This window comes from Laccaria bicolor, genomic scaffold, assembly GCF_000143565.1.
Source record: "Laccaria bicolor S238N-H82 LACBIscaffold_64 genomic scaffold, whole genome shotgun sequence".
NCBI lineage: Eukaryota > Fungi > Basidiomycota > Agaricomycetes > Agaricales > Hydnangiaceae > Laccaria > Laccaria bicolor.
The window spans coordinates 70,084-93,044 of NW_001889935.1; the positions used below are offsets into that span (position 1 = coordinate 70,084).

Consider the following 22,961-nt stretch of genomic DNA (forward strand, 5'->3'; position numbering starts at 1 on the left):
GGCTAGCGCGATGCTCTGAGCGGCTTAAATAATCTCTCCAAACCTTGCTCAAGTCCAAAAATCCATAAAGGTTCAGCAGAATGCAGTCGCCTACCACGTCGGCCCCACTCCCTGATATTTCAAGCAATTTCATTGATTTTCCGAATCAACAATCATTATGGATCCTCCGGTCAATCTCGAAGAGCTACCCTTCTTAATCCAGCTGTTTTTCTTCCTCCGCGGCACTGCAACAAGGCCAGGGAGTCTCATGGAATGCGATGCAAGCCAATCCAAGCTACAAGTATGGAGGTGGTACGTGGGCTTGAATCCAAGCTTCCCTTGTGCACCCTTTCCTCAGAACTCAAGTCGTACCAGGCCAGTGAACCACCGCAAGGAGCGGATCGCACCCTCCGATTTTCATGAACATCGTTCCACCCACCACTTCCAGTTCCCTGGATGCTTTTGTCCTCTCCAGGATGTCGGTTTAGGTCTAAACAAAGAGACCGCGATATATACGCCGACTGGCGGCCCATACAAGAATCAGTGGGTCGCCGCTTGTGCTACCCAGGAATGCCTTTACCTTGGTACGTGGAGCAAAACTGCCGTGACATCTTACCTGAAATGCCCATTCAAGTTCCCTTGGCAATTTTTTATCGACTGGATGGGTTGGCCGTCAATCATTACGCTCGTAGAAGTAAGTTTTGCGGTTTCTAGCCTTTCAGTTCCGATCCCCATCTCTTAACGCTACTTCATAGTTTCTGGCGACCATGGTCCCCTTCCCATCCTCCATATTTCTGAGATGCGGGACCCTGAACTGTTTTCGCGTGATATGAGCCCTGTGGCTCCTACTGAAATCGACTTGTCAGACGACGGGAGTTCCGAGTCCAAGTCTCATGAATCGGATCTCGACTTCGCGATGCAGATGCGCACTCAGGATTCAGTTCCCCCAAGTCCCAAGACCAGAATTTATATTCGCCGGCAATTTGGTAACAGCCCTAAGTCTTATGATAGGATTTGACCGTTCGCTGAGAGACTTTGACAGCTCTTCGCGCAGCCAATATTGTAGTCTGGAACCCGCCTAGAAGTGAACCACTTTCTTTCTTTGCAATGATCCGTGCAATCGATTCAGCCATTCGGCCTGGCGTTCCTGTCGAAGACTTTCTCTCTTTGGCTTCCCTCTGTGATTGCGGTCTTCTCACATCCCGTAGGGCTTTCTCCTTGCACAAATGCCAGACTTGTCCACGCCGTGCGTACTGCTGCTTCTAGTAATTCAAACTGCCTAACATTATATCATAGGCCACGGTCAAATCATGCCCCAGCTTACTCTGGCAGAAGTTCTGACCGGGATCGACTCTATTCTGAAACCCGGTGTCCCTGTCGAAGAATTCTTACATGTCGTTGCGCAATGTGCTTGCGGCATGCTTGTCACTCGTCGGTCATTCTTTGCGCATGCTTGCCAAGCATCCTGAAGGATTTGGTGGCAGTGAGTGCAGTTGAGTTGTGTAGCTTTCAAGTTGGTATAGACCGAATACACTGAATATTATCTTTGATCAACAAACCCACCAACGATGATAGATAAGTTCCGAGTCAACACCCTTTATGAATCAAAGCACAAAAACTACTACTAGAGTCTACCGCATCGTAATAATACAAGGTATCATAAGTCAACGTCACAGCGATCGGAGGGCTCCTTGAAGAAAAGTGAGTCCCAAAACCTATCAGCTGAGTGTATAACAAAGAACTTGCCCTAAGTTTGAAGGATTCGGTTGAGAAGTTGCACTTCCAAGTTCGCCTTCTGTCTCCACACCCTCAACATGGCTTCCTGCAGTTCCTGCGTGTCTCTAGATGTTTCAATTTCTTCAAGCTGGATCTCAGCCTGGAGTTGAAGAAGGTGGGCATGAAGAAGCTGCTCGAGGTCTTTGGCAGCCGCCCTTCGAGAGAGATACCTGGGAATGAACAAAGCTCTCTGCAAATCAACCATCCGCAAAGTCTCACGGAAATCATGAGCTCACCTGCTGTAGCCCAACGGGTCCATACAGCTTTAATTCATAGCCGTTTCCCTTCGTGGTGCGACAGGAGTCCGGAAAAGAGTAGAGCGCAATGCCTTCAGCTCTAGCCGGGTCATCGGGCAAGTCGGTGTTCTCACTCGAATTGGAAGACAAATCGGACGAAGGTCGAGGAGTTTCCCACCGTGAGGGGGGGCATATAGATTTGGCTGACTCTTTTTCATGGCACAGAGACATTGAGATAGGAGGGGATGGAAACTCGGGTGAGGGCCAGCTCCTTGACTCTTCATGAAAGGACCCACTGATATCTGGAATCCCACGATGACCCCTACTAGATTCAGATCCTATCACGCGGCCACCAAGCAACCCAAGGCCACCCAATCCGGTTTCTGAGCTGAATCTATCGATGCTTACTAAGTATATATGACCCACCAGGTTCCGAGTCTCCCAGCTATGCAAGCCGTTCCCAGCCAGTCACAGTACAGTGATCACGATATCAACTTCAAGATGAACATCTAGCCAAAAGTAGTCAACCATAAGGCGCAGTAAAGCCTTCTCCCACATGTCGCCGGAGATATACTGATTCGATCCTCCAGATATGTTCAGCAACTCCGGATCACTGCTCCGCAACTTGTGATTGTCAAGGTGGTCATATTAACAAATAGGTACAAATAAACTTCCTCCTGGTACACAAGGACAACTAGGCGAACTACAAATTCTCTTCCCAACCAAGGATGTTTGCTTGTCTAGATTTGTTCGCTCGCATGCGCAATCCGCAAGAATAGACAAGTAGTATATTAGGTGGGGTTCAGTGGCGCCTCTTCTCCAAGCGTTCCCGCTGAAATGATCAGAAAGGCACCAGGCAGGGTGTTACTAGTATTTGTCCCCCTATTGTTGCGTTGCTGAGGATTCCTATCTTTCATAGTCTTGGTATCGTTACTTTGATGTGGTACGCTTTGTTAACCTCATTTCCAGTCGCGATGCGCCAAGTTCTATAGACCCTCCTGAAATCGATGAACTCTTCGGAATTCTTTAACGCTGGACGCCCAGTGCACCGTCTCGTCCATAGCTTCTCGAAACTTCGGGAAGTTTTCATTGATGTCTGAGTTTTGAGCATCTATATCATTGACGAACTTCAAGTATTAGGTTCCAAGCACAAGTCCAACCCATCACTCAGTCACCCCTTCGAATCGAGCTTTCGATTATAACTGACTTTTGATGGGATGAAAAGGTCCATAGCACGGCGAAGGCCTTCCTTATGTGGTGGAAGATATGGATGGCAAGGCGATATTCTTCCATGACTCGTTCATCCTTCGTACATAGCTCCATGCCGAAGTGACTCAGCCTCTTCCCATTTCTTCCAAACACCAAGTTCTTTCGCCCGAAAAGTTTTCTCCTTTCCTACTCCGCAGTACTCCTTCCTCGACGACTTTCAATCAGATTTTCCAAGTACTCTAGTAATATAATATTCGTGGCAGGTGCAGAGTCCAAGTCCCAACGCGTGCAAAGAATGTGGCATCGAATGACAGTGAAGAAACGAAACGTACCTCGTCACGACACTCTCACTAACCATCGGCGGAGCCCAGTCAGTCCGACTTTGCACAAACGTGTCTGCGGCGGCGCGAACCTGCGGAATCACTGCTGGTCGCAGCAATGGCTACTGCGGCGTCATTTTTCATTAGTGTAAGCGACGGTATAAACTTGAACGATCACTGGCCACCACCCGTGAACAAAGCAACTATACTCCCCGGTCCAACTAGTCACAGAAGAGATTTTCAACTTTTGAATGTATAAGGCTTTGACCGTTTCCGAACTCCTTCATCTCATTTTTTGCTATTTGCGAAGACCAAGAGACATAGTTCGAGTTGCACTGGTCTCTCGGATGTTCTCCATGGTAGCCCTGCGCATCTTGTGGCGGTATCACCAGATTTCCCTTGGCCCTCTTCTTCGTTGTGCCCCTTGCCAGCCTAGATCCCTCGCAAATGTAAGTTTTGTTTTTTTCAAGATTGAGTTAGTATATACTCACCCTCAGCACCTTGTTTAAAGGCTATAGACCTGCCGATTTCCGAGCAAGAGTTAGCCGCATGGCGGCCTTTTATGCAATATGCGCGCTCCATGACCACCTTGTCCTATTCCGATCGATATGACCGACACGACAGCCTGCAGCAAAGCTTGGCTGTTTCCAGCATTCTTTACACCATTAAGAGGCATCTACTCTTTACGCCTCTTTTTCCACTCTTGAAGCGGCTAGTTATTAATCTTTCTCAGCCAGGCTGGGTGGAGGACCTCCTGCCCTACATTTTAGCATCCAACCTTCGGTTCTTGTCTATCCAATATGATGGTGCCAAGTACACTAATCCCCAGCGAGTTCTTGGTATCATCACCAACCTCTTGGAGAGTGCCTCTTCCGTTCGTGTCATGAAATTGAAGATTCGTGGTGATCTTAAACTGCATCCAGAACTTTTCATCCATTCCAAGGACCATCTGCATCTGCAACATCTCATCCTTGATTGTATATCCCTGTCCGCTCCCTCCTTACTATCCTGCGTTGGGCAATTTCCATCTTTAACGAGGTTGAAAATCCGCGTGCAGAAGGGATTCCCTGTATTGTTCAAGAATACAATCACGCTCTCCCGCCTGTCAAGGCTGGAGCTTGCAGCTTGTGAAACAGAAATTGCCGTGGCATTTCTAGGGTGTATCAAGAATCTCGCAAACGTGACCGATGTCATTATCTCCATCGAGGAGATCCTTCCGTTTGAACATGAACTTCGACAGGTTTCCTATGAAATACAGCGCCTATGTTCTCCGAGGTTTTTGCAATATCTGAACATCTCTTTCAATGATTTCGGATCACCTCGCGAGGCCCCACCGCCTTTGATGCCAGAAAATCCTGGTTTTAGTTTGCAGACATTTCTGCCACTCATCGCTAACTTCTCCCTCCGTGTGCTGAACCTCTCGTTGCAACTACCGCTTCTACTATCAAGCAGGAACTTGACGGTGGAAATGGCATCTGCATGGACAAACCTCGTTTCCATCAGGATTGATCCTGGACATTTGATTCCTCAGGATGGAGATGCGGCGATACCTTTCCAGAAGTTGATAGCATTTTTTCAGGTTTGCAAGCGCCTTCGCCAGCTCTACATCCCGTTCCAGTATGCAGCGTCTGACCGTTTACCTTGTATACCAGCGACATTTTTGTATGACCTTGGTCTGGGATATATCTCCCCGAGATCTGAAGAAATGCTGATACTTGCAAGATGGCTCAGAGTTGTTGCACCAGCACTCCCAGAGGTTTCCTTGGTGGATGGGAGGGGCGACATTGTTGTCTACAGTATCTATGAGCTCATTGACGAGTCCGATGTTTTTGGAAGTGTTGGTTGAAGCTATGGTACTAGCCTTATGGATGGACAAGACTCGGAGTGTCACGATAACATCGCACAAGATTCATAGCTAGAGCTACTTAGTAGCCTTACTTACTATGTCACTGAATCTAACAGCTTCTCAATCCGTCACGGTATCTTGTACGCCTGAGCGTGCTCAAGAGACGGTAAAGGCATGATTAGGTAAGCGGTCGATGTCCGCAGCGACTTGTAGGCACAATTGCTGAAAACTTATTTCTTTGAGTGATTTACATTTGAATTGCGAAAGGCTAATTTACAATCGACAAAGTGTTGGGGGGCCGATTTGGCTTAAATCATCCTACGTAACGAATGACCTGCTGACAAGTTTCGGGTTTTAACTGGAATGGAAAACTGACACTGGAAGTAAGTACCCGTCGTTCTCGTTGAACAGACGGAAGATAAAACAACTTGAAGCCATTTGACGAGGGTAAAGAATAGAAGCCATATTTGGAATATCTCGGTTTCAAGCGCCTGGATGTTGACAGCTCGCAACCACCAGCACGTCATTAAAATCGACTGTGATCGGTTTATGTCTCGGAAGTAATATTTAGGAAGGAAAGGGGAAACGAGCCATCATTAATCCGGTTTATATTGCGTTTATATTATGCGGCAATCCTTCGATCCTTCATAGTCCGGAACCACGATAGGAAGCGGTTGGAACCGATTGCGAGCATGAGGTCTGATCGATGAGCGAGTATATTCGTGATAAAGCAGGAATACCTACTGAAAGTCCATCTTAATCCCATGGAAATTCTATATCAGCTGGAGCTGAATGGACGTAAGGTTCAAGTCCGCTCATTGTTGGCGCAAGAGGCGCTGATAGCCGCTCTCCAGCCATGGCCAAATCAATAATTCACGAAACAATGATCTTCCGAGGTAAAACCCAGTCAAGGGAGCTGGCCATGATCGCCGTCAGGGAATGTAACCGTGGCATCACTGAAACCGAAGCAGTCAGAGCTTGGAAGAATGGGCTACGCAGTGCCACTGCCACAGCGGGTCGTAAGGTGGGTTCCGAGAGGAGAATGTATGTTTCAGTGAAGGTTGAAAGGAAGACTGGAGAGCGCACCCATGGCGAAGCCAAAGGGCGCGCACAAGATGGGTTCTGGGAGATCCAGGCTCATGAACTTTCGGCGAGCCGTAGAAGAGGCGGATTTGGAGAGGAGATTGTATAGGTCGCAAGGAAGGCTGGAGAAGGCATCCATGGCAAAGCCAAAGGCCAGTCGGAGGGCGCGGTAAGTCGTGACGCTCACTGGGTCATCAATGCATCACGTGTCACACTTGTCACGTTCAAGTTGAACTAAGTTGAAACGGTTCAAGAACAAGTTGAAGCTTGAAGCTTGAAGGCGGAACTTGGGCGGAACTCCGCGGCTAGCCTGCTCGTGCGAGGCCGCTGTACCTTGGCTGTACCGTTCAGATCTCCTTCAACTCGCTTCAAGTTATGTCTAGGCCTTGCCAAAGGTGTACTCTCTTCCACTACTCCGAGTCTTCTTCTCCCTTATGCCTATTGGCTTTGCCAAAGGTGTACATTCTTCCATTACTCCGAGTCTCCTTCTCCCTTATGCCTTTTGGCTTTGCCAAAGGTCGCCCGGGGGCAGCGCGGCTAGGGCAACAAGGCTGCGTACTCTCAGTGAACAGCTCCATCGTCATCGGTGTATCAGCGGCCGCCACCAGATCAGTTATTCATCATCGCCAGCGACAGCGACAGGCACTTCCTTCGACAATCAACTATCCCCACCAACAACGCGCTTTTCCTCCCTCAACCGTTAATTACTCCCAGCAGCCCCTCTCAACGGCCTGCTACCCTCAACAGCAGCAACAGCTTGAACAAAAGCACCCAGCTGCTGTCCAGATGAATCTCGTCCGCAGCCCATGAACAACTCCGCCGAGTATCGTGGTTTGACGCACCGCGGAACGTGGCCTTGGAAACTCCGACCAACGATTCAGGGGACTCAACGGCCCTGTTCGCAGGTATTTACTATGTGTACTCGCTCATTTTTTCGTACTTACTAACTACGTTTCTTCAGCCCTTCATGTCCCCGGTCGATAATCATCACGTCGCCATCGCCCATCCAAGGTAGACGAATATACTACCCACACCCCACCAGAGGAGGAATGGAGACTACCCGTCCTTCAACTCCATGTTCGTTCCAACGGATGATCGTACTTTTTCCTGTTCCGTCAACAACTTCTTGTGGACAAGTCGGGGTTAGGTAGTAAAAGTATTTATTCGCCCAACATGCCTGCTCCGGCGACTCCACTGCAGTCGCGTTTGCACTATAACATGCCGCCGTCACTGCTACAAAAGCCGTTCAGCCCACCTACGCTTGGTTGCTTCCATTTTTGCACACCATACCCAACACTCCTGTAACCCACGTCCCATTTGCAACCCAAAACTTGATATCAGGATAGCTAGGCGGTATAAAAGGGGATTCCGAGACAAGTATATATTATTAGTTCATACTTTTAAATGCGATCGATCGTAATGACGTCTTGGTGGTCCCCGCCGCCAAAATCTGGGTTTAAGAAACCGGGGTCTCGTAATATAGGGGACTCTACCTCCCATGCCTGTCAGACAATACGGTAGCGCGACGAACACCTCACCCACCGCCTATAGTGAGGTGATGGTGTTCATGCACACCATCAACCGCGGGGCAAACGGTGGCTTGGAGTATCTAGGCTATATCGAGAAATGTAGTCAGGCAGCTGGAGGTTCCATCAAGAAGCCTCCTCTCACAGCCTGTGTTGAAGGATTGAAGCAGGTTCACAGCTTCCTTTCTAGCTATCTGACGTCCCAAGAGCAGAAAGACACTGATTTCGATTATATCATGGATGAGAATGTACTCTGCAAATTCGCGAGGGCTGTGCACTTGGGGCTCGTTACGTTGTAACTTAAAAGGTGTCACTTAACACAGATATACAGGAGGTATTGGGGCACGTTAACTCGTGAAGTCAAGCCTCCTGAAGTACTCATGGTATCGTCGTAATGTCGTATATGTCGTCGCAGTTGAGCGTCGTAACTTAGAACATATAAATGTCAAGTCACGTCTCAAAAAGTACTCAGAAGGACATCAAGTTGTATCATCGCAAGTCGTTCAGGTCCCTCGATATGCAGCTCTCAAAAATATTCGCGTTGAATCTTCCGGTTGCCGTTAGCCTCATGCCGTGGGCACCTTCTATCTCGTCCATCCGACCCTAGTCGTCACTGTAAAAGGACCTGGTCATTGTATTCTCTTCGCTCTCAAGCCGAAAGCCACGACAATAACAAGTCTACCATACTTTAGTGAGGAGAACGGTTGGGGGCAGAAAGTTCTAGTACTAGCTCTTCCGAGTCTCAGGCATGAGTCATGCTTTCCGAGTCAATGCCACGCTTCCGAAGAATCTAAAACGAGGCGAGTCTGCTGCCGCGGTTTCCCTCATCGTTGGACATCTGCGGTGCTGCGGATGCCACTTGTACCCTCAGGCTGCCGCCGCCTCCCATCACTTTCCGAGCCATGTCCTTCAGCATCCCCTTTCATGATATCTCTACTATTCCACGAAACACTTGTCTTTGCGGAAAGTCATTTGTCCAGACGAATGCATTGAACAATCATCTTCGCTCTTGTAAAATTAGCCAAAGGCGTGTCAGCTTCGGTCGTGCAAAAGCCAAGGAGTTGTGGATGGAAAAGAAGCAGCAGCGGTGTGGAACCCGATCGATTGGAACTAGAGGACCTGCTCAAACATCGCCGGATAGGCTGGTAAGCTTACAATGTTTTCTTGATCACTGCCCTTCTGTAATAGTTTCTTGCACTCAGGAAAACACCGCAGTCGTGATCACTTCTTCAACCGAGCTGCCAGATGAAGAAATTGGAACATATCCAACCGCATCTGGAGCCGCTGCTGCCAATGATGAGATAGCACACAATGACGACTTGATGGTGCCCATCGCAATCCGGCGAACTCGTCGGGAAAACATACAACCTCCGGAACGCTATCGTGATGTTCTTCCATGTCCTTCGCCAAACCTTCCGCCTGACATAATGCTGGGGCCCCAGAAAGGGCTTGACTCAGCAGCTCTTCAGGTACCCACCGCCTCTTGCCAAATCAAATCCAGTCTCCCCATTCGATCACCGCCAAACATATTTGGTTTGGTGCGCCAATATGCTGGATCTGAATTTCCTTCTCATGATGCGGAGGATTATGTGACGTTCGCGGATCTCTGCAATCGCAACATCATACTTGAGGAGGCTTCCCCTATCCCTAGCTCCTCATCAGAAGCTGCGGATCAATTTTTCCCTTATCCCAACTTAAGCTCCTTCCATCTCGGTAATTGGTTCTGGTCTGGCGGAGCTCAAAAATCCCAGGCCGCATTCCGGGAACTCATCAAAATTGTGGGTGATCCAGACTTTGTTCCCTCCGATGTCCGTCATAACAAATGGGACCAAATTAATGCTCTCCTCGCTGGTAATCTTGGTACAAATGACGACGATCAATGGATCGACGCAGCGGATGAGGGTTGGCACGTAACTGATGTCGAGATTTGTGTGCCTTTCCATAGTCGAACGGAAAATCCTGGGATGAAGATCTACAGTGGGATAAAGCTCTACCATCGCTCGTTGGTTGCTGTGATGAAGGAGCGGTTTAGCGATCCCCATGATTTTCTACATTTTCATATTGAGCCACACGACCTCTTATGGAAATCCCCTGTTGACCCTAGTGGCTCAGAATTTCGTGTTCACGGAGAGCTGTACACTTCTCAGTCTTTTCTCAGAGCCCACAGCGACCTCCAGCAATCACCACGGGAGCCTGGCTGTCAATTAGAGCGCGTAATCTGCGCATTTATGCTTTGGTCCGACGCAACACATCTAACATCATTCGGGAATGCTAGACTATGGCCTATTTATCTTTATTTTGGGAATGAATCCAAGTACCGTCGTGGAAAACCCACTCTTAACTCATGTAATCATGTCGCCTATTTTGAAAAGGTGGGACTAAGAGTACTTGTCCAATTTCATGACCGAGCTGACCCCCTTCCTTCTAGCTACCACCTTCATTCAATGATTTTGCCTCAAAGTTGGCAGGGGGAAAGGGACCCAATAGCCAATTCTACACCCATTGCCACCGCGAGCTCTTCCACGAGCAATTGAAAGTCCTCTTGGATGCAGATTTTGTTGCTGCTTGGGAACATGGTATTGCCGTCAAATGTGGAGATGGTGTCCTCCGCCGTCTATATCCACGAATCTTCACTTACGCAGCCGATTATCCTGAGAAGTAAGCTGACAATTTGTTCGAACTTTTCGGTAACGATTGATCTAACCCTATACAGAATCATATTGGCTAGTATTCGAGACAAAGGCATTTGCCCATGCCCGCGATGTTTAGTTCCGAAGTCCTCTATTCGGAATCTGGGGACTGCTAATGACCGCCGCCTTCGCGAAACCTTGTTACGGTCTGACAATGCAAAGAGGAGAAGCGAGATTTCTAGTGCTAGGCGGATAATCTACAAACAAAACTATATGGTGAATAGTGCTGCGGTGGAGAAAATCTTGAAACAGGAGTCTTTGGTCCCTAACTTGGTGATTTCTTTATCTGACCTTAACAAAGGAAATACCAATATTTGTTTGAAAGAATGCCTTTTCCGAACGATTGCATGGCCTCGGTTTCGATTTTTTTGGTATACTTGCGGTAGATTTGCTTCATGAGTTTGAATTGGGTGTTTGGAAAGCTCTTTTTACACACCTTCTTCGGATTATCTCAAGCATCAATCCTGCCTTACTGAATGAACTCGACCAAAGGTGATTATGAAATGTATACCTTTTGTATTTCATAACACGCAATTTCAGGTATCGGCAGATTCCATCGTTTGGCACTGCAACCATTCGCAAATTCTCATCGAATGTTTCGGAAATGAGAAAAATGGCAGCCCACGACTTTGAAGACCTTCTGCAGGTTTGTCTCCAAAACGGCTTGTTACCACTTTTATCTGAGCTACAGATTCCTTTACAGTGTGCGATTCCTGTGTTCGATGGTCTCATTCCCAAAGAACATGATCACGCTGTGAGAAGGCTATTATTTCTTTGCGCCCATTGGCATGGCCTCGCTAAACTTCGAATGCATACCGATGCCACCCTCGATATTTTAGATGGGCTCACAACCAAGATCGGCGCTGCATTTCGTAATTTCACGGATGTCATTTGTCCCAAGTTTGCCACCCGCGAGCTTGCTCGTGAGCACCAGGCCCGGAAACGGAAAGAGGCCAAAAGATCTAGTGGGAGGTGTGTTGTAAATAATGCAGGTGATGGATCATCGCCCCATTTAGCGCAGCCCCAAATGTTACGCGAAGGGCCTGCTTCATCGGAATCTATGGGGTCAACTGATCCGTCAACGCCAGCTGGAACAAAAGGTACAAGGGACCCCGAGCAGAAGCCAGAATTCAAGGGCAAGACTTACAATATGAATACGTACAAGCATCACTCTCTTGGTGACTATGTCAAGCACATACGGGATTATGGGACGACGGATTCGTATAGTACCGAAACCGTGAGCTCCGAGACATCTCTACATAGTCGGCGGAAAATAATCTGATCCACAGGGTGAATTGGAGCACCGCACGCCGAAGACACGATATAAGCGCACCGATAAGAAGCTCTTTATTCGCCAATTAACTCGCATTGAACGCCGAGAAGCACATTTGCGGCGCTTAAAGCGAAAACTCTTGCCGACTAAACCACGGGAGACCTTAGATAGATCTGGGGAGAAGCACCATCATATTGGTATATCTGAATCACAATATGAAGATATAGGCACTTTTCTTCAAAGCCGCTCCGGAGACCCAGCGGTCAAGGTGGGTGAGTTGGTCGAAACCGAAACATATTTTAACTGTAACGCAGAACTTCTTTCCAAAACTTACAAGACATCTACTTCCTCGGCTTAAAGAAGCACTCCAAGAGCACACGTTGTTGGGCTCACTCCATCTCCATCCAAGCACCTCTGGGCCTGTGGCCGCCGTGTCCAGCGCTGAAAGTGTTGTTTTCAAATACAACCGTCTATATCGCCATAACCTAATGCGCACCAACTATACAACGTACGATGTTCGTAGGGCTCAGGATACTATCAACGTCAACACAGTGAAACGTGATGTCATGGTCCTACCTAGGGAAGACTTAGGGAGCAGTGATTTAGCAATCTCTTTCACACATGCGAGGGTTCTTGGGATTTTTCATGTCAATGCTGTCTACATTGGTGCAGGTCTTTCAAGTCATCTCCCAGTAAGGCTCGAATTCCTTTGGGTCCGATGGTTCCAGCAGGAACGCCGGGGGAGTTGGGAAGGGCATGAACTTGAACGCCTTTCATTTCCTCCAATGGCAAACGAGGAATCATTTGGATTTCTGGATCCTAGCGAAGTCATTCGATCATGTCACCTTCTGCCAGTGTTTTCCATCGGAAAGCGATATGCTGATGGTCGGGGGCTTTCTCCTTCTGCCAGGGATTCTGATGACTTCCATCAGTATTATGTTGGGCGGTGAGCAATTAGCAACATCTTATGATTCTTGAACCTGCTAACATTCATTAGGTTTGCTGACAGAGACATGGTTATGCGCTATCATCTTGGTCTTGGTGTTGGCCACGTCAATGTCAATAGTGCAGCCGGTGCTTATCCTCGTGCGAGCCCGCTAGCGACGGGTACAGCGCACATGGATGTTGACCCGGAAACCGAAAAGCTCAACCACAACCTCAAAGACCTCAACAAAAATGTAGCCCATAGTGATGATGAAGATGAAGATGAGGAGGATAGCAGCTCGGATCAAGATGGGCAAGCTGAGGAAGATGAAGGAGAGCATCTGCCAGATGTGGACGAGAGTTCTGACGCAGGCTCTTCATATTCGGTGTACGCCGAATATGACGACTAGTCACCATTTTTTTTTTTTTTTTAATGTCCAATTTAGAGTCTATCGGGGCGGAGCCCCATGTCAGACCTTACGACTCGGTAGACTACCTAAGGCCCCTAGTGCCATATGTACCTGACCCCCTTAAGATCACCCCATGCACTGGTGGAGGCACGCCCGCGGCGATTCTTCCCCCACACAGCCCGGCACGGAAACGCCGTTTTGGGGTGCATCTAAAAACGTGGGCGGGGTAGTCTCGTCATTTGCCTATCTGTGCAATCCATCTAGCGCGATGTTTCGTCTTCTAAGTACCCGGTCTCGAAAGACAGGTACAGCCGATGGGACGAGCGTGGTCAGGGAAAAAGAGAACGTTATGTTTTTGCTGTGTGCTTGAGCTTCCTGCTTGCTTATGAGTCTGCCGTTATGTTACTTGTGCTTGAGGTCCGCAGGCTGAGAAGCGGGTAGAGTGGTGGAGATGAGGGGGTAGAGAGAGGGGGGTATATGTTTGGGCGAACCCGCTGCCTGGGGCCAGCTTGGCTGTCGAGACTTGCGTTAACGTCGTTAGTTCCTATATAGAAAAAGGAAGTGCTTCCTGTCAGGTTTCCTCGGTCTCTAAATGAGACACGTCACCTATTGCATCTCCTAGCGTCGTTCTGAACCTGGCCGTCCTCCCTACATACTTCAACTAGTCACCATTACAGCAGGTCAGGGACAGGGAAGGGTGGTCAGCGTGGTTAAGTAGAGCCTACAGAAATCAACCACCCCAACAGTTCAGAAAGTTTGGGTCATGCACATACGCATGCAAATTCATTATTTAAACATCGGCTTTGTGGCAGAAATTAGCCAAGTAAACTTTGCTAACCAGCAGGCCCGGGCTTAATTGTGAGAGCGTCTGACAGTTTGTGCATATTGACTCGGACTCTTCCCACCTTATCAAGCGTTTAGGCTTTTTATCTTGGAACACGAAACAGTCACGATAATATATACAGGATCATCAATTAGCCAGTTCTCTCATTCACAACTCCATGTCAGACAAATACTACATTGGTTCAGTCGCCAACAGCTTGCAGCTGGGCTGTGCTATGCCACTATATGTAAGAATATTCTGACTTGTGAACAATCGGCCGTTCAGTTGCTTATCAATCACATTGTAGCTCATGATGTCGCAGGCGGAGGTGCAATGGGTGAACAATTTGCCGTTCGACTTGGAAAGAGCCATCTACTTGGAGAAGCGGGCCTTTGGCCCAGAATTTTCAACTGAGGCAGACTCGGAAGTGGCCTTTCATGGCTATCTGATCGAACCATGGGGGCTCACCCCTTTCTATACTGTAAGTCACTCACTGCCTCTCAGATCACATCTCATAAGGTGCTCCTGAGGACAGCCTCTAGGAGCTGAAGCCATAGTGAGGCTCTAATATTCCTTCCACACGTTTTTTACCTTGACTAATGCTGAGCAACAGGCAAGGCCCATTGGGGTCATACAATCAATCAACATGGGTGAACACCAATTCAATGGGGAAATGCTCTATATGCATTCCTACCAAATATCAAACCTGGAGGTATCATGTCTGTATCATGAGAAGTCCTTCGGTGTGAGTCGACAATCTTATGATCTTCTTATTTTAGCAATAATTCTTTTTTAGTATGGGTTAGCTGTCGTAGGAGGTTTCCTCAATATGGCCGATGTCAAGAAACGAGGTGTAAGCCTCAAAGCTTTGATCCGGGATGCAGACATCTGCAATATGGCGTTGCGAGAGAAAAATGAAGCAGGAGCAAGCTTAGTCAGTCAGGATCCTTCTGACATAGTGTTTGAGGTACGTGAACAGCCAACATGGTACTCTGAACATTCCGATGTGTCTGACTTGGGGGATTGTGATCTGCATAAGGTTGATTCAACACCTGCCATCCACCGGGGATGTAAGTCGAATTCAGAGTTGATGTAGTTATACTAATCTTTGAATCTGAACCAGCTCTAGTTCTATATTCAGAATATGAAGTCCGCAACGCTCAACTTCTAGAACCAATAAACACCATAATCAGATTAGAATACCGGTTCGAATTTTGGCAGGCTTTTGAAGAGGCTAACATATCGGCAAGTTGTCTACGCTGCCGTCGACTTTAATATTTGAGTACCAACTTTTTGGCTTTGGTGATTAGGACTGGATCTTCGAGAGACGCGCCCCCTTTCTAGCGCACTCTATAAATAAAGCCCGCCAAAGATTATGGATGAACATCCTAAGCGGTTCAACAATGGCTGCGGAAGAAGATGCAGCTGAAAACAATATGTCGCTACAAAATTTCATCTATGCCACCTGGATGCAGATATGTCGGGAAGAAGCGGCAAGACCACCAGAAAAGAGTAAGTTTTATTTCAAATTCTAACCTAGTGCTAATTGTGCTGAAAATAGTGATCTGGTGGATCCGAAACCACGAAGGAGTGTCTGTCCCTGATAACTTCCCTCTCAACATTCTCTACTCGGCCTACGAACAAATTTTTGCGTGTCTCAAGCAAAAATTACAAGAAATTTTTATGAGCGATTTTCCTGTCCACATTCTCACGAGGTTTTTTACCCTCAAGAATAACTATCAATTTGGTCACGAGGTCTGCTAAGGACAATTTTTTGAAAAAACAGATTTGGAATCACTAATTCTTACATCTAGCTTAACCGGCAGGGAGGGACTCATGTCGATCCCGCGATTCGAAAGCTATTGACATACCTGCTCACTCGAGAAGTCTCCTTCAAATCGGACGGAAAACTTATTATGACGAGGGTCCCCAAAGATGAAGCCCACGAATTCATGAAAAGATTTGCTCCCCATATGTCAAAGTTGGAAGCTTTTTCGGAGACTATCGTAAGATCAACCCATATGATTGTAAAACCTTTCTGACTTTGTTATTGAGATACTTGACCACCTCCTTCGAGACGTGCTACCCAGGCAGCACGAATTTCTTCAAAAGTTTACGGACCTAATAACTTTCTGGACGCTGGGCAGGATGGAGGACCTGTTCAACAGGCTGCATACTCATATCTGTCAAGATCGGCTCTTCCAGCTTGACTGCCAAGAATCAAGTTTTACCGCCATCTATCTTGAGGAGTCGTACGGCAACCCTGATGAGTCGTAATTTCTGTTGATATTCAGATTGGTATGTAGTACATTCAGTAAAGTACATCTTGGTGTAAGACCTGCTACTTTCCTATGAATTTCTATCTGGGTTCAATGTGGAAAAGTCCGGCTCGTTCGGGCCACATTGAAAACTCACTCGACGTCTCCTCGTTGTGGGCTCTGCACACGGCAGCGAGTCGTCCTTGTGTTGCGTAGATGATGCGCATTTTCGAAAGCGAGGAGGGACAACGTGCGTTGCACCTACAGACACGTACAGACTCGAGACTTTCCGCTCTACCGTGGGGTCCATCTCCGTCACCGCATCGCAGCAGCTTCAGTGTTACTTTGTTACGAAATGCAACTTCCCCACCAAGCCTCCCACTCCTGGTGAAAAGACGGACATTCCAGCTGTCTTGGACTTGTCCTTCTTGAAGATTAGTCATTGGGTACAAGATGGGTGGAACGTCAAGGTTCTGAGTCAGCGCTCTGTCAAACTTGTACCATTTCTAGTACTGTCAGCTCTACTCGGCGCGCAAGTATGTTGGTGAGCTTTATATAATCTGTTAACCCTTCTCAAACCTAAATTGCTAACTTTTATTCACCAGCGGTATTACCATTGTCTCCCTCTACCTAAACGCTCTCCCCAACACCAACGCGCCCCTATTGAGCACTTCATCTCCCAAGTCATGAAAGAAGCCCTGCTTCTCTTCTGTCTCCCTGACAACCTACTTCCTTCCCAAGGTTTTGGGAAGCCATGCGGTTCTTCAAGAAGCGACATATGCCTGTGCGTGGTTCTTGCTCCACGCATCATAGAAATTAACCTTCAGTGCACAGATTGTGGCTGGATTTTCGTACACCACCTCTGTAATCGTCTTGGCCCGGCATATTTGCAGCTAAAAAGTGTGTTGAACGAGAACGACGCGGCGCACGCAGAGGTGCAGAATGACATCAAGCCCAGGTTCTGCGAAGAAAGTTTTACACGTGAAAGTATTGCGCAAGTCATCTGCCCACCCCAATCTTGCAAGTCTTCAACTTGTGCAATAAATTCATTATTAACGAAAACTCCTTCAGATCCGCTTGTTGTACAATAATCCGTATCTGCGCAAGCAACCTAAACGCGTTTCCGGACGCAAAGCTCTCTTCTGGAACAGGGGAATTTGCGCGCGATCGAGAGGGGGTATTGAAAGTAGATGGGTATCTGAAATGCGAGTTCACGCTGATGTTTGGCCACTCGGAGTCTGCCCCATGATGTCTAGCTCTCCCTCTTTGCGTGTTTAGAGCGTGCTGGGCTGTTGTACGAAGAGCTGGACTTGATGATCTGTGGTTGCTCCCCTTTCCTCCAAGCAGAGAGAACGCTGTACATAACGGTTTCAACACACGATTTCGGAGAGGTTGGAGACATACCTCCAGGTGGCAGCTTTGACAGGCCGATTTTTTCATAAAGCAGTGCGGCGGGAATTGATGGTCGCTCTTTGGAACTACAATTGAATGGGATGAGAAGCATGCTCGCTTTGTAAGGCCGCCGCCTGCTGGGGCTGTTCATCCTCCTTCGTGTGCCAACCTCCCATTACACTAGGGTTGACGGCGGCCTCTGGGTTGTGGTCGAAGTTATTGATGACAGCTTCTGGACCGTTCCGTTCCCTCTGTCTCCACCCCTAACGCAGGGCAGCGAATGTCAAGTCTCGGGGTTGCCTTCGCCCTTATGCACGAAAAGATCGATTTCATCATCTCCCAATTTTGGCGAGGGTATCTGCGACGAGTTTTCGGTCAGAGCCTGTTAATCGAGGTGAAATATCTAGTTCACTTCTTTGGCAGTACTACACATGGCCCTATGCTTCGACAGGCCAGAAATTTATAAGGATGCTAGCTATGCGCTGGGTCATGCCGACGCCCTTGCCAAACATCACCAAATAGATTTCCTTCGAGCCGCCATGGGAAATCAAACCTTTAATTTGTACTTTGAATGGATGGACACTTTGTGTCTGAAGAAAATGTATCGACTACGGACATTCTACAATTTTAAGCCCACCACCATCCTCTAAATCAATACTACAAGCTAGCCAATTAGATCAGAAGGCTGGACTTCGTTTCGTATTAATCTCAAGCTAGGAAATTTCAGACGCAAGGTCCCCAAGCATTTTCAAGTCCGTCCCCAACATTCGTTTTTAAAACAGGCAGGCATCTGCGGCCTTACCACCCGCCCTTTCCATATGAAGCTTTTCGACATGGAGGTTCAAGGGGTTCTACATCAAAATAAGGAGGTTGCCGACTATTTCCACCCATAGAATGGCACCTGTACCCATCATTTCTCGAGCCAGCAAGTCGCTGTTCTCTTTCTACGCCTTCGGAATCTTGGTCATTGAGTTCTATCCCCAAATTTCCATCGTAGTCATGCACCCGCCATGTTTGGTAACCTAAATGTTATTTGCGTTCGCATGTGTGCCGTCGCCCGCGCTACGTCCACCAAATCTGGTCCCACTTATAACCCACTAATCCCAATGCTGCTTGCGCTTCGGAGTAACAGACCACGTCGCCAGAAGGCCGACCAAGCTCAAGGGTGTATTGGGCGTTGCTTTGCACATCAAAGTGCCACAGTCGAGAGCAAGGGCTACCAGATAGCCCATTGGGTTTTGATGTAAGCCATTTCCTATGAAAACGAAGTAAATCTGATAATTACACCGGAAGGGGTGGTCTTCACCAAGGTCAATCCAACGACCTTGCCCATTACACCCTCTGAGGGTTCGGATTTGACGGAACTGGTCTTCTGACGTTTCATGTCTATCCAGAGGGCGATGGTGTGCTCTTTAATAACGGGGGTAAGAGGTGGATGACAGGAAGGCGTAAAATGGACTTCGAAAACGAGTGTGAACCACTTTGAGGTAAGTTCCCTGCAACGTTTGAAGATGTCCTTGAGCAAAATCCTTCCAAGAATCACCTGCTCATCCGTTCGTTTTATAATACCCCGGATCCACCTTTCTTGATGGCTCTACCGTTTCCGTTTGTAATGGACCCCTTGGTAGTCGTTTTTCCTTGCCCTTACTTTCCTTTGAATTCTCTTAAAATTGTATATACTATCTAAATCTTGACTCAAATATATATATCTTCATCCTCCCCTTCGTTGTCCACGACCTTCATCCTCAACTCGATCCTCCTCATCTTCCTCCTCCTCTGCTTATCCAAAACCAACATTTCCGCCATCCCAGCGCGCACCGTTACGCCATTACACCCTCCTATCACCCTCTCCGCATCTTTCCTGCTCAACATTCAGACGGAACCCCTTCGGATATTAACGCCAGCATCCGATGCAGCCTTTCGAGCGCGGCACATTGGTATCAGAGAACCAGGCTGGCCCTTGGGGCGGCAATGCGGCGCATTGAATTTTTTCGTCTAGGAAGTCGTGTGACCGATTCGCGGAAGATGATACGTCGTCTTGGGGCAGGGCGTGGTTCAACGGTAGGAAGGCTTGACGACGAGCTGGAGGATCCGTTTGGTGGACGATGATACGCTGTGTTGGAGCCAGGAGGGGTACAGGGCATGGTGGTACGGTCGGAAACGTTGAAAGATTTCAGGCGTCCAACGTCCATCACGAAACTTCAGGAACAGGTTAGTTCGTTTCTATCGCGATTTGTTTACGATAACTTACCTTTTGTAGGTCACCAAACGAGGTCGGCGCTGTAGAAAATGCTAGGTGGGTGTTTCAAAAGCGCAACAACGCTGACGAACGTTCCAGAGTCTCGTTGCCAGCGAGGGCGATCGTTAGGCGCGACAAAAGAACTTGAACGGAGGTCAGTAAACATTGTTGGTTCGAGGAGAACTTGACATACTTTTTGCAGAACCAACACATACATTCACGACACACACCCTCTCAGCGCCTATCCCGCCCATCCAAGCTCTCAGTCACGGTGTCGAGCCGATACGTTCCACGTCGCGCACAAACGTGCCGGACACGTTGACGGAGGGAAATCTAAGTTGGGTGAGCAGCGTGGTAAGTAACGAGGAGATGCAAACAAGATGCATCACGTCAAAAGAGACTTACGCGTTGTCATCAGTTCCGTTGCAACCAGCCTGCAGAAAGGGAAATGAGCGAAGGTAAGCCAACGTTGTCCACGACAAGACTGACGGTGACTAACCTGGTTACCGTATAGCGTTGCCTAAAGTCGGGTGTGCAAGGAAGGGAGTATCTGTAGCCGGTCCCCACTTTATTTCTTAGTGGCCAATCTATCTTTTTGGCGCCTTCGTATTTGCGGATTTTCTTTCATAGTAGGACTTTGGAGTCGATCGTGAGTTCCCAGGGAGGCCGGAGATGATGATGGTGCAGATGACGGGAGGGGCGTGTGGGACATGTGGTGGAGGTGGTCGGGACTTTGGTTCTTTCTTAGTTCTTGCGTCACCTTTTTCTCGAAGTTCTTTGGGTTGTATGATGTGATAAGTAGTGATGACTATCAGAAATAAACAAAACAGACCTTTGACTCCGCCCACTGTACGCGCAACTTCTGCACAACCAAACTGACACCCTCCTCGACGATCTTACTCTCCGCATTCTCTTATAGCGAACAAGATGTATCCGACGCCTGTGGACACACCTAATCCGCGATCTATGACGAAGAAATGCGGATTGGACGCAAGCGATGTCTGAGGGGAGTGTTTAGCAGTCTGTGGGGGTCGCTGTGTAGGCAACGAACACTAATAGGGCCGATCAAGCGGGTTGGTTAGAAGGGAAAGGAATGAAAGAGATGAAAATAAAAGTACCCGTGTAAACCATGTTTTGGACCGTCTGTTTTCGCTTTCCTAGCACTGTCGACATTTTGACTGTATCGTTGACCTTCGGACCCCGCCTCAAAGATTAAGAGTGGGCGAATCCAGTATGTACTAGTAAGTTCGCGTTCACTTTGTGTACGCGTTGTTTGTCCATCCAACTTGAGGGTCGTGCAACTGTGACTTTTCTGTATCATGCGTTCTCCACAATTTTTTTTGTTGGCCTAGTGCTGAAATATTCCTCTCTGTAACCAGATTTTCATAATTATAGAATATTGACAAGTTATTGCAGGCTGCAAAGTAGGCTGAAAGTTATTCTCTGTTGTCATGTGCCCTCCACAATTCTTTTTGTTGGCCTAGAGCTGGAATATTTATATGCTCTCTGTAACCAGGTTTTCAATATTATAGAATATTGTCAAGTCATTGTAAGAGGTCTGCAAAGTAGGTTGAAAGTTATTCTTTCTTGTCATGCGCCCTCCACAATTTCTTTGTTGACATAGTTATATCCTCTTTGTAACCAGATTATAGAACATTGGCAAAGTTTTATAGCATGTCTGAAAGGTCGGTTGAACTTTATCCACTTTTATTATACGTCTGCCACCATTTGAGCAGTTGGCCTCTTTTTGTAACCATGCTGTCAGAATTATAGAGCTATTGTAGGAAGTCTGAAAAATGGGTTAAATTTTATTTTCTCTTCTCAAAAGTCCTCCACAATTTATGTTTTTGGCCTGGTAACAGAATGTTTATATCCTCCTTGTGACCAATTATAGAATATTGGCAAGTCACGGTAGGAGGTCTGGAAAGCAGGTTGAAAATTATTTTCCTTTGTCATTGTCTGCCGGAATTTCAGCTGATAGCCTCTTTCTGTAACTAGGCTATCAGGATTGCGAGAATTTAGCAGACTAATGCAGAATTTTATCGATGGCTTATAATAGTTCATTCGTTGGGCCTACGACTGAAATTGTTGCACAATGCTTACCATATTCTGCCTACTTTACGCATCATCGTTGAACCTATATATAGCATTATCAAAGGTGCCAAGGCAGTGTCACGTTGTTTTGACATGACAAATACTAACTGGCAAAATCAAGTGCCCGTGATTTTCCTGATGTCATTCCAGACCTGATTGAGCGACTTAAGTCTCCCAACGAGTCGGCTCACCAGTCGAATTCCACTCGGGTTTCTGTCTCCTCCGCACCAAGCGCTCATCATGGAACCGATGCAGGAAATGCAGAGCCGAGGGCTTTAAGTAAGTATTACAGTATAGTATTGGCTCCATCTTAGTATTATCGACGGTTAACTTAACTGGTGTCCAGGCAGCAATGCTTCCTTGAATAACAGTATGTACTGTCCTGGACTCCTACCTCGCAGACCTAGCCGATTCAGCTTATGCTCCAGATCCTACCGCCCCCTCCCAGACGGCAAGACCTTCGTCAAGTGTTCCAGATCTGCAGGAGTCCGCCGTGGGTCAAGGTGAGATGCGATTTGCCGAGTCTTTGTGTCTGACAGGTTGATATCGGACTCGTGTAGAAGAGGACAATTGTGAAGCCAGTCTTACTTTGACTCCTGTTGCAGGACCAGTCTCGCCGAACACTCAACCTCAGACCTCGGATTGGAAGGCGACTGCAAAAGAGGGTGTTAAAGTGGCTGGGCGTTTCACGGAAACGCTCCTCAAGAAGGTGCCGGGATGTGTTAGTGCAAATCCGGTCCAGATGGCATTCTCCATCGCTAAAGTGATCATCGAAATGAAAGATGTAAGTTGTCGTCTGTTTTTTATCTTTTGGGCGCTGGTTGACTGTTATATCAGGCGGTTGGAAGCAACAACGACGAGCTTGTACAACTTCTCGAAGAAA

At 47.7% G+C, this 22,961-nt stretch overlaps 6 protein-coding genes across 6 annotated transcripts; 5 read left to right on the forward strand and 1 right to left on the reverse strand.

Annotated features, from left to right (window-relative positions):
- Window positions 1-157: 157 nt before the first annotated feature.
- On the forward strand, window positions 158-1,448 carry LACBIDRAFT_334457 (uncharacterized protein; the record flags this gene model as incomplete). The annotated part of the gene is made up of 6 exons (XM_001889221.1): window positions 158-291; window positions 355-563; window positions 614-673; window positions 735-965; window positions 1,022-1,225; window positions 1,276-1,448. The coding sequence occupies 6 exons, from the start codon at window positions 158-160 to the stop codon at window positions 1,446-1,448; spliced, it is 1,011 nt and encodes a 336-aa protein (XP_001889256.1).
- Window positions 1,449-1,726: 278 nt separating this feature from the next.
- On the reverse strand, window positions 1,727-2,222 carry LACBIDRAFT_334458 (uncharacterized protein; the record flags this gene model as incomplete). The annotated part of the gene is made up of 2 exons (XM_001889252.1): window positions 1,727-1,945; window positions 1,992-2,222. 2 exons carry the CDS (start codon window positions 2,220-2,222, stop codon window positions 1,727-1,729), a joined length of 450 nt encoding a protein of 149 aa, XP_001889287.1.
- A 1,416-nt stretch (window positions 2,223-3,638) lies between these two features.
- Window positions 3,639-5,366, forward strand: LACBIDRAFT_334459 (uncharacterized protein; the record flags this gene model as incomplete). The annotated part of the gene is made up of 4 exons (XM_001889222.1): window positions 3,639-3,668; window positions 3,884-3,969; window positions 4,018-4,060; window positions 4,254-5,366. 4 exons carry the CDS (start codon window positions 3,639-3,641, stop codon window positions 5,364-5,366), a joined length of 1,272 nt encoding a protein of 423 aa, XP_001889257.1.
- An 856-nt stretch (window positions 5,367-6,222) lies between these two features.
- On the forward strand, window positions 6,223-7,464 carry LACBIDRAFT_334460 (uncharacterized protein; the record flags this gene model as incomplete). Its single annotated transcript, XM_001889223.1, has 5 exons — window positions 6,223-6,390; window positions 6,559-6,618; window positions 6,759-7,148; window positions 7,253-7,354; window positions 7,411-7,464. 5 exons carry the CDS (start codon window positions 6,223-6,225, stop codon window positions 7,462-7,464), a joined length of 774 nt encoding a protein of 257 aa, XP_001889258.1.
- A 483-nt stretch (window positions 7,465-7,947) lies between these two features.
- On the forward strand, window positions 7,948-15,266 carry LACBIDRAFT_334461 (uncharacterized protein; the record flags this gene model as incomplete). Its single annotated transcript, XM_001889224.1, has 19 exons — window positions 7,948-8,270; window positions 8,426-8,548; window positions 8,847-9,120; window positions 9,178-10,347; window positions 10,404-10,633; window positions 11,206-11,311; window positions 11,369-11,588; window positions 11,682-11,902; window positions 11,955-12,210; window positions 12,299-12,884; window positions 12,936-13,250; window positions 13,309-13,331; window positions 13,398-13,632; window positions 13,953-13,972; window positions 14,251-14,342; window positions 14,418-14,576; window positions 14,709-14,840; window positions 14,892-15,062; window positions 15,225-15,266. 19 exons carry the CDS (start codon window positions 7,948-7,950, stop codon window positions 15,264-15,266), a joined length of 4,698 nt encoding a protein of 1,565 aa, XP_001889259.1.
- A 232-nt stretch (window positions 15,267-15,498) lies between these two features.
- LACBIDRAFT_334462 (uncharacterized protein) lies at window positions 15,499-17,250 on the forward strand (the record flags this gene model as incomplete). Its single annotated transcript, XM_001889225.1, has 7 exons — window positions 15,499-15,607; window positions 15,657-15,850; window positions 15,910-16,101; window positions 16,390-16,393; window positions 16,621-16,897; window positions 17,095-17,137; window positions 17,167-17,250. 7 exons carry the CDS (start codon window positions 15,499-15,501, stop codon window positions 17,248-17,250), a joined length of 903 nt encoding a protein of 300 aa, XP_001889260.1.
- Between the last annotated feature and the right edge of the window lie 5,711 nt (window positions 17,251-22,961).